The sequence below is a fragment of the Sceloporus occidentalis genome, unplaced genomic scaffold (assembly GCF_023333645.1).
Source record: "Sceloporus occidentalis isolate IW3139 unplaced genomic scaffold, rSceOcc1.0.p SCAF_14, whole genome shotgun sequence".
In the NCBI taxonomy this organism is placed as follows: Eukaryota; Metazoa; Chordata; class Lepidosauria; order Squamata; family Phrynosomatidae; genus Sceloporus; species Sceloporus occidentalis.
This window is the reverse complement of record NW_028316994.1, coordinates 14,256,696-14,269,527: the sequence shown is the minus strand read 5'-3', so window position 1 is coordinate 14,269,527 and position 12,832 is coordinate 14,256,696. Positions and strand designations below refer to the sequence as shown.

The following is a 12,832-nucleotide window of genomic DNA, read 5'->3' as shown; positions in this document are numbered from 1 at the left end:
AAAAACCAAATTCATAATTGCAAAACAGGTGACGTATTTAGGTGTTACTATTACAACAAAGAATAGAGACTTATTCAAAAACAATTACGAAAAATGTTGGTCAAAGATAAAGAAGGATCTAGAGAAGTGGGCTAAATTTAAAATCTCATGGATGGGTAGAATAGAAACAATTAAAATGATGATTCTCCCAAAAATGATGTTTTTTTTTTCAGACAATTCCAATTATCGTAAACAATCAACCCTTTGTGAAATGGGAAAAAGACCTTATAAAATTTATATGGGATGGAAAAAAACCGAGAATTAAGATGAAAGTCCTCCAAGATGCTAAAGAGAAAGGGGGGTTGGCTGTTCCAAATTTAAAGTGGTACCATCATGCCTGTGCAATAGATTGGTTAACAGATTGGATTAGGTTAGATAAAGAAAGAAGAATAAATTTGGAGAGAATTGATTTAATATACGGATTCCATGGATATTTACTATACGATAAAATAAAGGTAGACAGTAATTTTAAAAATCATTTAATCAGAAAATCATTGATTAGAGTCTGGGAAATATATAAGAGGAGATGGTGTCCACATCTATCGATGTGGACCTCTGCAAATGAAGTGTTATTCCGGAGAGAAACTTTAAAAGAAAATGGTTGGGTAACCTATGAGGATATCACAAAGCTAAAAAACGGTATAAGATGCATGAAATCTCAGGAGGAATTGCAATTAGAGGGATTTAGTTGTAACTGGTTTGCATATCGCCAATTGAAAGAAAGATTTAAAATAGACAGTAAAAACGTAGGGATTGAACCGGCAATACAACAATTGGAAGGGATAATAAAAAACCCAAAAAAACAAATTGCAAAGATATATAAATTGATTAGAAGTCTTGAACTTGAGGAAGAAACAGTTAAAGAAGTCATGGTAAAATGGGCAAAGGATTTAAATACTCCAATTCAGTTAAATGAGTGGGAAAATCTGTGGCAATCTAAGACTAAAATAACCCCATGTACAGAAATTAAAGAAAATCTATATAAATCATTTTATAGATGGTATCTTACACCCTTTAAATTAGCTAGAATGTACAAGAATAGGAACCAAAAATGTTGGAAATGTAAAAAGGAAGTAGGAACATACATGCACTGTTGGTGGTACTGCCCGGAAGCGAAGAGATTTTGGAATATGATCCATAAAGAGATAAAGAAAATATTCAAATTAGCAGTAAGAGGAAATCCCAAAGTGTACCTTTTGAACTTAACCAGAGACTGGAATTTAAAGAGAGAGAATGAGAAAGCAATATTTTATATGATATCTGCCGCAAGATCAGTCTTTGCGAAACATTGGAAATCGGAGGAGATCCCATCTGCAGAAGACTGGAAATTAAAGGTGCTGGACATATACGAATTAGATAAATTAACATCCCTATTGAAAGAGGATACATTAGATCAATTTCATAAGGAATGGGAACCCTGGGAAGTTTACCTGAAGAATGAAAAAAAAGAGACACTATGTATAGCATTGGGTAAAGAATAATGAGATTATGTATTAGAGTTTTAAATATGTAGTAACTTAAGGTATTATATAAGTATATATACAGGTAGAAAGGTGTAACTTTTGAGTGTTAGTCTAGGTTATAGTAGTTATCTTTGATATGGAGGTTATTGAATCAGGGCATAAGATTTATTATGCTATATTAAGGATTCACAAGAGAAATATATGAATTAAACATATGAGTTAGTTGGAATTAGAGAGATTGGAAATAAGAGGAATTCCAGTAAATGAAAGGAAGCGCGATATTTAAAGTTGGTATAGGAGAGTAAAACCAAAAGATTTGGTATTATAAGACGTTTGGTTTGCTTGTCTTGTCTTCAATGTTTTTTTTTTTTTTTGCCTTTTTACATTTTGTGTTTGTTTTGTTTTTGTTTTTTTATGTATGTGTGAGTATATATATATATATATATATATATACATATATAGCTTTGTTTGATGGTTGGGTCTTTTTAGGTTATGTGTTAGATATTTTGTGTATTAGATAATATATGTTTAATCATTTTGTAAGTTTGTTGTAATTTTTGTAAAACTTTTTAATAATAAAATTGAAAATAAATAAATAAATTATTAAATAGAGAATCCATACTATACATGCCTGCTGAAAAACTTTCTCATGCCTTTCATTAGAATAATTCGCAAAAATTGAGCAAAGTTGTTCATTCTATTGCTCACATTTGGTTTGGAGAATGGGGAAAACTTTTGTAACTGATTCCACACTACATGGTGTGGGGGATGTTCTTGAGTATCAGAAGAATCAAGTAGATAATCTCTTCCTCAGTACAATTCTTTCCTATACAAGTAGGGAAAGTCCTCTTCTGAACACTGACCTGGCTTAAACACTGAGATGATCAAGAGAAATATGACCAGGGAGTCCATTGTGTGCAATACGATGAGACACAAATGCAGTAAGATTCAATGTTAAAGATAAAGAACAGGCCTCAATTTGCATATCGAGGGGGTGCTTGGTGCTTTACATAGAAAGGACCATAAAATACAGCTCCGTGATCACTAGAGTAAAATACAGAAGTGGTGAACAAAAGAGGAAACGGAGATGAACCAAACATTAAAAAAGGCCTAGATGAGAGTTGGAGCAAGACTTTGCTCAAAACCTGGGCAAAGTCTTGCCATAAAATGGGCCCGTGCAAGAAGTCTGCTCTTACCAGCCACTTATGTAAACCCTGGTATTGGTCCCTTATGGAGTCCCAGTGCAACAGGCTCTCCTCTGGCAAATCAGTGGGGGTTAGTCATATGGTGATTTGAGTGCTGGGCCAGGAATCAGTGAGTCCAGGGTTCAAATCGCTACTCAGCCATGGAAACCCCCTGGGAGAGCTTGGGCAAGTCACATCGCTCAGCCTCAGAGGGAGACAAAGGCAAACTGCCTCTGACAAAGTCTTGGCAAGAAAACCCCATATGTCCACCTTAGAGTTGCCATAAACTGGAGATTACTTGAAGACACACAGTCACAACAAATCACAAAGATACAAGCAAATTCATCTGCTTGTTAACTTTAAAGTCCATGAAATTAGGCAGTAGGTTTTGTAATTTATTTACAGACTCTATGCAAATGCCATTGATCTTGAAACTGTGAAAACTGTTATCAAGGATGGCCAAAACCAATCTCACCAGAATGAATTTCAAAAAAATGACAGTGAGAAAAGGATCCAAAAAGCAGTGGTGTATGGGTATGTGTGTGTGTGTGTGGGGGGGGGGCAAACTTCCTTGCCCTCCCCCCAGCCTAGCCAGATTGTCACTCCACTAAGCCTCCCCCTGAAGGCCTCACTGCCCCCCAGATCTTTTAAGTCCCCATATGGCAGCTGCCAAGGTGGGCTCTGAAGACCTCCCTGCCCTCCAAGGCCCTCGAAAGACCTGCATGGCAGCTTTGAAAGCCTCCCTGCACTCCCTAAGGCCCTTGGAGCCTCCACGTGGCTCCCCCAAGGTTCTCAATATGTTCAAGCCCCCTTCTTCTTCCCTACACTGGTGGCAGCCTACCCATGAGTAATTGCCATCCCCAGAGGGAAACAGGGCTATGGGTGCTCACCCCTTCTCCCCAACAGGAGGAGGGCATGACCAAGTGTCACTCCACTTCTGGAGTGTCACCTGGTGCAGTCTGTACCACTGCGGCCCCTTAGTGGCATCAGTACCTGAAAATATTCAGCTTTTTAAACTGCATCATGCAACCTTGGATGGCTAGAATTTGCTAATCTGTGCCATATCATGGAAATATGGGCTTTCTCTGCTTGTTTTTCCCACCAATAAGTAAATAAACTTTTTGTCATGTCTCAAAAAACAACTTTGCAAGCAAAGCTTCCACTCTTGTGAAGAAAAACCTATTTGCCCTGTTATTACTTAAATTATTGTAATTTCTTGCCCCCAAAGAATACTACCAGATTTTGACAAACCTGGAAAACAGTAATATCAGAGGCCTGCAAATACTTATATTAACCTTCCCATCTGTGGTGTTGATATGTGGCATCATAGCAAGGTGCACTGTATTATGTTAATTATATTAGGCAGACCTTTGCATATTAGCAACTGCTACAGAGAAGGAAGGCATCTCTCCTTTGATGAAAGAAATTCACAAAATCTGATGCTATCCAGAGTAGCCTCCTAAAGCTGGACAGATGCCACAGATGGATGCAAAGTTTGCATTTCTATGTAAGGTTTGCCACCAGAAGACCAGCCTGGTATTGTTATTGTTGTTGCTTCTGCTTTTTCTTTGGGTGTGTGAAGTCGATACAATGATGTGCCTCAAAACTGACCTTGCCCCTGTTCCACATGAGTCCTATCAGTCTGGAGATTTAGTCATTGGTGGGATTGTTTCTCAGATGACTACCATCATGCACAACTTTTCTTTCAGTGAACTTCCTTGGCAAGAGTTCTCTGATTTTGGTATGTAAGTAGTATTTTCTTCTCTGTGATTCAGAGGAAATCTCTCTGAGCCATTAATGCTTTTATAAAGTTTGTCAGGGACCTGGAAACAGACTTTAACACATTGAAGCTGTTGTATGATCCAGTGAGATAGTGGTGACATGTGAGTGTCAGTCCTACCAGGGACATCCAGAATTTTAGACCAACAATATCAAGAAGGAAACTGGTCCTGCACCCTTCATCTAATGGTGTGTACAGGAGATGCACTTTTAAAAGCAAGAGAAGGATAATATTTTCTGGAACTGTGTCAAACTTCTGTGGACCATTGTGGGTCCTCAAGTATATAACTACATGGTCAGTTTCTGGTATGAGTTAATTCTTTCCCCATTCCTAAGACTAAATAAATATTCACTTTTTCTCCTGTGTTATAATAGCCTTTGTGTAATATATTTTGAGCCAACAGAAACCTAATTTACCTTAAGATGGAAAGGCTTTTCACCCAAAGGTACTTGAAGCATATTAAAATGATACTTTTACAGCCAGTCACATAAAACAGAAAAAGGTGTTTCATTGGCATAAATCTAATTCCCAGTCCAAACCATGGTAGATGATATTTTCACATTTAGTGATTGTATTCTAGCTGGGATTAGCAATAGTTTAGGACTTAAGCATGTTCTAGACTTTCCCAATGAAAGAGTATTTCATTTCTATTTCCAGCATGGTGACAAAGTTCTACCAGCATATTTTAGCCTTGGTTTTTGCTGTGAAGGAAATAAATGAGAATCCTAATATTTTACGGAACATCACGCTTGGGTTCCACATCTATGACAGCTACAATAATCTCCAGATGACCTATAGTATCATCATAGACCTTCTTTTCAAATCCAAGAATTTTGCCTTCAACTATCAATGTGATAGACACAAAAAACTAATTGCCATCATTGGAGCACTTGCCTCTGATACCTCATACCATGTGGCACAAATGTCAAGCCTCTATAAGATACCACAGGTAGGCTTTATTCATGCAGCGTTCTGGGGTTTCCGCTGATCTCTGGTGCTGAATCTGCACTGCAGAATTAATGCACTTTGACACTGCTTTAGCTACCATGGCTCCATCCTATGGGATCCTGAGATTTGCAGTTAGTTGTAGCACCAGAGCTCTCTGAAAGAGAAGGCTAAATATCTCACAAAACTACAAATCCCAGAATTTCATAACATTAAACTATTGTAGTTCTCTCTCTCTCTCTGGCTTTGCTTCACGAACAAAGATTCAGGAAGGACTCATCCCACGCTTTGTACAAGCGCGTTGGTGACTAAAAAGCCCAATCCGGGATAAACAGGTCCAGTTGCAGAAAGCACAGCGGAAAGTCTCCTTGGGTGATGTTTCCGGGTTGTGGTTCTTTCTGTGTTGTCGTTTCTCTTCTAAGCATTGTCAAACTGCATTATTTCTGCAGTGCAGATTCAGCCTGACTAATAGACATTTCCTCTTCTCTTTCTGGCAGTATTTTTATATTGTAGAATGGGGTGGGCCAAGTATAGCCCCCAGGGCTGTTTTTGTGCGTTCCATCACCCCCAAAAATGGTTTTCTCCAAAATCCCTCAAAATGACTTCTGGGGGTATGAAGGGCATTTCCATCCCTGAGCCAACACAGATGAAAAGATGCAATATTCTTCTCCCCCCAAAAAGCTCCAAAATGCTTTATAGGTGGCATCGGGACAATTCCTCCACATTTTGTTCCACCACTGGACCAGTATAGGCCATAGATCAACCTTTGCTGAAACAGCAGGTGAACAAGAGCTGACTTCTGCTCACTTTCTGTTGTTAAAAAAGTCCCCAAAACATGGTGAAAATGGCCCTATGCTTCCTAGAGGGCATTTTTTGTGGGGCGAAACCTACCCAGAGTGCATGTGAGGTGCCACCCACTAAGATGTCCTGGGGGACCAATGCAGCTCCATAGTCTTTCGCAGTTGTCCATTACTACTGTGGACTAGAAAAAGGCAGACATATCTGAATGACACTGGAAGAGAATTAAATAAATTCATCCTTTACTATATGAATCCCAAGCCAATTAAATTTTCATACTTTGAATAAATGGAATAAGAATCTACTTTACATTTATAAGAATTCCAGGATATTTATCAACCACAGAGAAACAATTACCACTATGTGGTTGAGGATTATTATCCATTTAGGAATTGCTGCTCCAGCTTTTATCTCCCTTTCTGCTGTGATCAGTCTGGAAATTATGTCAAATAGATTAAATACCATCTCTAATCACTTTCAAAAAATATTCTTTTAGCTCACCTATGGTTCCTTTGGTCAAGCCCAGAATGAAAACATGGATTTCCCTTCTCTTTATCATGTGGCGGCAAAAGAAGCCCATCAATGTGAGGGAATTATTCGCTTGCTTAAGCATTTTGGATGGACATGGGTTGGACTCTTTGCGGTGGATGACGAAAGTGGAGAAAATTTCTTGACAACCCTAGAGCAACTGTTTTCCCAGAATGGAATCTGTTCAGACTTCACAGAACAAATTCCAAGGCAGCACCATTTTGAAAAGGGCGTAAATAGTATAGCCCAGCATATGAAACGACTTATACATCATAGAAAGTGCAAAATATTTATCATCTATGGTGATACTTTTACTGCTATGTATATGTGGTATTTTATGAATCTGATTGCACATCAGCATAGGGAAACTAGTTTTGTTGTGAAGGTGTGGATTATAACAACCCAGATTGATTTAGCGTTGTCGAGCCTTCAACGCAACTCAGATGTGCAAATGTTCCATGGTACCATTTCCTTCACAATTCACTCCAATGAACCTATAGGATTCCATGAATTTCTTCAGACCATAAAACCTTCCTGGACACAAGCAGACGATTTTCTCAAAAAATTCTGGGAAGAAGCATTTGACTGTTCAGTTGTAGATCTAAGAGTGCCATACAAAGTGTCTGGAACATGCACTGGGGAGGAACGGCTGGAAAGCCTCATTGGACCTCTTTTTGAAATGCGCATGACTGGCCATAGCTATGGTATTTATAATGCTGTCTATGCTGTGGCACATGCTTTACATGCATTGTACTCATCTAGATCAAATCATGGAGCTAGGTTAGTTGGCAAGAAGCTTCAAGATCTTCAAGCCTGGCAGGTAATGTCTCCCAGTGAAATCTTTCCATTATATAGTGCAATTAGTATAGTATTAGTACCCAACTTGGTGAATTGGCAAAGATCAGTGAATTAATTTTACTCTGTCCTTCATACCTGAGGAAAGTAAGTAGTAAGTTTGCTTCAATATGGTGCTATAAACTAGTTTTATGGCTTTGGCTCTTGTTAGATGTAACTACCTAAACTGTGGTTTGGCCTCAATCATGCTTCACATTTACTCAGTAAAAACAGTGTGTGTGTGTGTGTGGGGGGGGGGGGATTTCTTCCATTATTTCTCTGATGATTTCATTTGATTCCATTTTATACACACTTAACTAGGAAAAAGTTCCACTGTGCTCAATGGGAGTTACATAGGGATAGACATCCATAGGATTGCACATAAAGTGTCATTCCAAACTGAGTTTAGCAACAAAATGTGTTTCTTTGTTCAATTTTAAAGAAACAAAACTTGATATTTCTAACACACTTTTCTTCTTCCTTTTTCCCTTCCAATCAGCTCCACCCATTTCTACAGAGCATTTCATTCAACAACACTGCTGGAGAAAGAATATCTTTTAATAATAACAGGGAAATAGGAGGTGGATTCGATATAATGAACATGGTTACATTTCCTAACAGGTCCTTTCTTAAGGTCAAAGTTGGATGGGCTGACCCCAGTGGTCTTGAAGGAAAAGTATTTAACATCAATGAGGATATGATCACTTGGCATAGGAGCTTTAATCAGGTATGGATGTTATGGAAAGGCAGAATATTGGAAGACAGGATTTCTGCAGGACAGAATTATAAATACTCTTCACTGTATAATGAAGCTGTTTTCTGCTCAGAAAATTCTGTTTTCTGCAGAAATCAGCCATGTACAAATTTTGTGCAGAATAAGTCCTGATCTGCAAAATACTCATGAGTCCATTATTCTTCATATCAGAGTTTCTCAGTACTTGAAAAACATGTTTTTTAATCCGTATTGAAAATATTTTCTAATATTTTCTAGTACTCACTCCATCCCTACCCAAATTTATTAACACACTTTCAAAAATAGGTACAGTATATATACATGTTTGAAACACATATTAAATATTTACTATGACTTTAGGACTTTTTAGGACTGAGGACAAGCTAAGTAAAAGAAACAACCTTCTCATCAGGGCATTTTTTCGCTTCAGCCCCCCCCCCCCCCCCCAAATATTCATCAGTTGATGGACCTGTTGCAAAAGCAATATGTACAACAATTAGGAAAGTTCGTGTGCCATATTTGTCATTCTTCCAGACCAATTAATAAGAAAGAGGTTGTTTTTTTGCATACTAGTTTATGATTTCCCTCCCCAAAAGAGTTCACTTTCTCACAACCTGACTTTTCTTCAACTATGTGTAGATCCCACCTCTTTCTGTCTGTAGTAAGTCATGTCATCCTGGTTATTATAAAAGAAAGAAAGAAGGGGAGAAATTCTGCTGCTATGATTGTATTCTGTGTCCAGGAGGGAAATTTTCCAACGAAAGTGGTAAGTGACATGTTGTGTGAAATAGTCCATCATAGTAAAATGAGATCCTTCATTGTTTTCAAAGTGTCAAAGGCCTGTTACAGACTGCCAAAATAAAGCTGCTTCGGGTCTCTTTGGAGGCATGCTATTTAAATGATGCATGGGTCCTAAGAGTCCGGAGGTCGCGCCAAAGCCACACTCCATTCCTAAGCACTGGAGTGCAGCTTTGGTGCAGCTTCCAGATTCTTAGGATGCATGCATCATTTAAAAAGCATGCCTCCAAAGAGACCCAAAGCAGCTTTATTTTGGCAGTCTGTAACAGGCCAAAGTCCACAGAATACTTGTGATGATGTGGGAAGTGCATACACTAATCTGTATCTTCTTGATCACTTCCAAACCAGGTAATAAATTGTATTTAATAAATATTCAGCATCAAGAAATGAATGGGAAATATGAAGCAAGACACATTTGAACACAATAGTTTTCGGTGGAGCTCAATGTAGTGATTCTTTTGGCATTTCAAGAAATGAAAAGAACTCAACAGATCTGTATGGATTTGAGAACCATCCTTAGATCAGAATAGAAGAGAGATATGGAGCAACCCACATGTTGCTCCAATTATCACACTTGCTTAAAGGATCAGAAGCTTGAATCCAATAGGCAATAACAGATAGAGTAGAAACACCGTGAATAAGTGCTATTTAAACAAATGTTGATTCACAATTCAGCAACTAATTCAAAGGGTATGCTTCATTTTCACTGAATGTATTTCCAGTACCTATCTGTAGGAACTGGAGTCTTTCCAGCACCTTCAATTGCCATCAGTTTCCACTGCTGTTCAGGTCACTGTGTCCACTGATACTCCTCCAAACCATCTTAACTGATAACAGAAGTAACATCTTAGACAAAATGCAGGCCTGTGAATGTAACATTGTCATTTTTCTTCTCCTGTATGCTTTTTAACATTTCTTACCTGATGAAGAAGCCAAGGAAGCTTCAAAAGCTTGCATGATGTATTTTCTGCTTTTATTTGGCTCAATAAAGTCATAGCTGTTTTTTGTATTTTGCATTTTGCGTTCTTTTGTTGTTGAGGCTAGTGATGCAAACTGGTCCCAGTCCATGTACATATGATAGATATCCTTCTTGTCTTCTTTTTTAAATCCAGACATGGACGATTGTTTCCAATGCCAAGAAGATCAGTATCCAAGCAAAGACCGAAATAGATGCATTCCTAAAATGATAAATTTTCTGTCCTATGAAGAACCTTTAGGGATCAGTTTAGCATCAGTTGCTGTTTCTTTTGCTCTGATCACAATTTTTGTACTTGGAATATCCCTTAGTCACAAAGATACTCCGGTAATCAAAGCCAACAACCGTGGCCTCACTTACATTCTCCTCATCTCCCTTCTGCTCAGCTTCCTGTGTTCTTTTCTATTTCTAGGAAAACCTGGGAAAGTGACCTGCCTCATTCAGCAATCGACTTTTGGCATTGTCTTCACAGTAGCTATTTCTTGTGTCTTGGCTAAAACCATCACTGTGGTTCTAGCTTTCATAGCTATTAAGCCAGGGTCCAGGATGAGAAAGTGGCTGAGGAACAGATTGGCCCACTCTGTTGTCCTTACTTGCTCTGTCATTCAAATAGGCATTTGTACTATATGGTTGTCAATGTCTCATCCGACCCCAGATTTAGATATGAAGTCAGTGACTGGAGAGATCATAGCAGAATGTAATCAAGGGTCTGTCATGATGTTTTATCTTGCCTTGGGGTACATGGGTTTCCTGGCCCTCATCAGCTTCTGTGTGGCTTTCCTAGCTAGGAATTTGCCAGACACATTTAATGAAGCCAAATTTATCACCTTTAGCATGTTGATGTTTTGCTGTGTTTGGTTGGCTTATATCCCAATCTACCTGAGTAGTAAAGGAAAATATATGGTGGCTGTTGAGATTTTCTCTATCCTAGCTTCCAGTGCTGGGCTGCTTAGTTGCATCTTTTTCCCCAAATGCTACATTGTTCTGTTGAAGCCAGAACTAAACAGTAGAGAACACTTAATAAAGAAAAATAGAATCACAGATTCTTAATATTGGAATGGGCCACAAGTGCCATTTTGTCCAACATCTTGCCATGCAAAAATACACAGTTACAGCACTTCTGAGACATGCCCATCTGTTTAAAGCCCTTCAAAGATGAAGAGCCCATCATCCTCCAAAGCAATCTCTTCCACTGGCCAACAGCTGTATTCCTCTATTTAAAAGCTCTCTTTGTAGCGGGAGTGATTGGTGAGGATGCAAGCCATGAGAACTAACCACCATGTTCCATGGGTAAAATTCATTCAAGTGAAATGATAAAGGATAAAATTGCAAGATAATGCTGTGTAGGTGGCAGTTATCATCTGTAGTATTTATAACAATAATAAATGTTTAAACATGATGTCGACCTTTAAAAAAGAACCATATCTAATAAATGTCAAATGGAACCAAATCAAAATGGATTGTTCTTTATTGATAGTGCCTTCAGGAGACAGATAAATGCTACTGAATAGCTTTTAATGTCATATACACTTTGTAAACCGCTTAGGGAGTGCTTAAGTGCACTGATAAGCGGTATAGAAATATACTTGCTATTGCTATTGCTATATTCTGGTGTTTACTCAGAATCTTCTTTCTTGTAATTCAAATCCACTAATCCATATCCGCAGAAACAGCAGAACATGGTGAAACAGACTATCTTGGAATGTGGTATGATAGCCTTCATTTTTAATAAGTGCTTGAGGTACCTTCCACCTCTATGATTTTGTAATTCTTTATATGAATGTACGGAGATATATTATGCTGCATGCTATACTTGGGTTTGCATGAATGGGAAAATCCATTATGAGTTTCCCCCCTTAATGTGTAGCTGTTAGATATGAATAGCATGCCAAAATTTGTCTGTGCTACCTGGCTAGCATGGCTGAAGATGCTGTGGGGAAAGGGGTGTTTTGATGGACCAAGGCCAGAATGCATTGCACATGGTGCCTGAAGTCAAGCTAGTACTGTATAAGTGGATGGAGGCAGAGGGTTTATAAATCCTGGCAGCCCCTTCACATATCCTCTTTGAATTTGGCTCAATGCACTCCTCCTATCCACTTTCCCACCTCAGTGCAGTGTGAACACTGCTGGTCACTCTGGTGCTTGGTAGGAATCCCCCCTTATAGGTTTTTTCCATCTACCACACTACGTATATCTGATGAAATCTGGACAATTGGCTATGAATGGTGTCATTAAATAGGCTGTCGATTGGCAAATAGCAGAGGGAGAGTATGAGAGATCTGTGTACACCTTGGTTCTCTTTTGGTGAAGGATTGGACTCTGGAATTGCCTTTGGTGGAAGCCAGGCGTACTTCCTCCATCGTCAGGAATCATCGCTCCCTCCTTAGCATCCCTGAATCGTTCCTGGGGAGCAGATTTCTTATGAACGCAAAGTTTACATTCATAGGAAACCTGCTCCCCTTGCAACAATTCAGGGACATGAGAGAGAGAGCAATGATTCCCTGATGATGGAGGAAGTGCGCCTGGCTTTTCAGGATGTTTTGGGGATGTTTGAGCCATGATGCAGCCAGATATGGAAATCTTCATCTTCTCAGGTGCCTGGGTATACTTTGGTAATCTAGGAGAATGACATCATCTTCCTATCACTGGCTGGAGAGGTCTTCCTGTTTCTAGGAGGGAAGCAGGGCAGGTTGTGTAGAGGGGACAGGCCAGGGAATGAGTCAGGGACAATGGGAAGGATCTGCCTAGTCACTC

At 38.9% G+C, this 12,832-nt stretch overlaps 1 protein-coding gene across 1 annotated transcript; it reads left to right on the top strand.

Moving 5' to 3' along the window:
• Nucleotides 1-5,124: 5,124 nt before the first annotated feature.
• On the top strand, nt 5,125-11,128 carry LOC149304156 (vomeronasal type-2 receptor 26-like). Its single transcript, XM_089479693.1, has 5 exons — nt 5,125-5,415; nt 6,706-7,557; nt 8,071-8,298; nt 8,944-9,070; nt 10,215-11,128. Exons 1-5 carry the CDS (start codon nt 5,125-5,127, stop codon nt 11,126-11,128), a joined length of 2,412 nt encoding a protein of 803 aa, XP_089335819.1.
• Nucleotides 11,129-12,832: the final 1,704 nt, after the last annotated feature.

Coding starts and splice junctions, on each gene's coding strand:
- LOC149304156 (XM_089479693.1), top strand. CDS start 5,125: ATGGTGACAAAGTTCTACCAGCATATTTTAGCCTTGGTTTTTGCTGTG. Junction 5,416..6,705: donor GCCTCTATAAGATACCACAG/GTAGGCTTTATT, acceptor ATATTCTTTTAG/CTCACCTATGGTTCCTTTGG. Junction 9,071..10,214: donor GAAATTTTCCAACGAAAGTG/GTAAGTGACATG, acceptor TTTTAAATCCAG/ACATGGACGATTGTTTCCAA.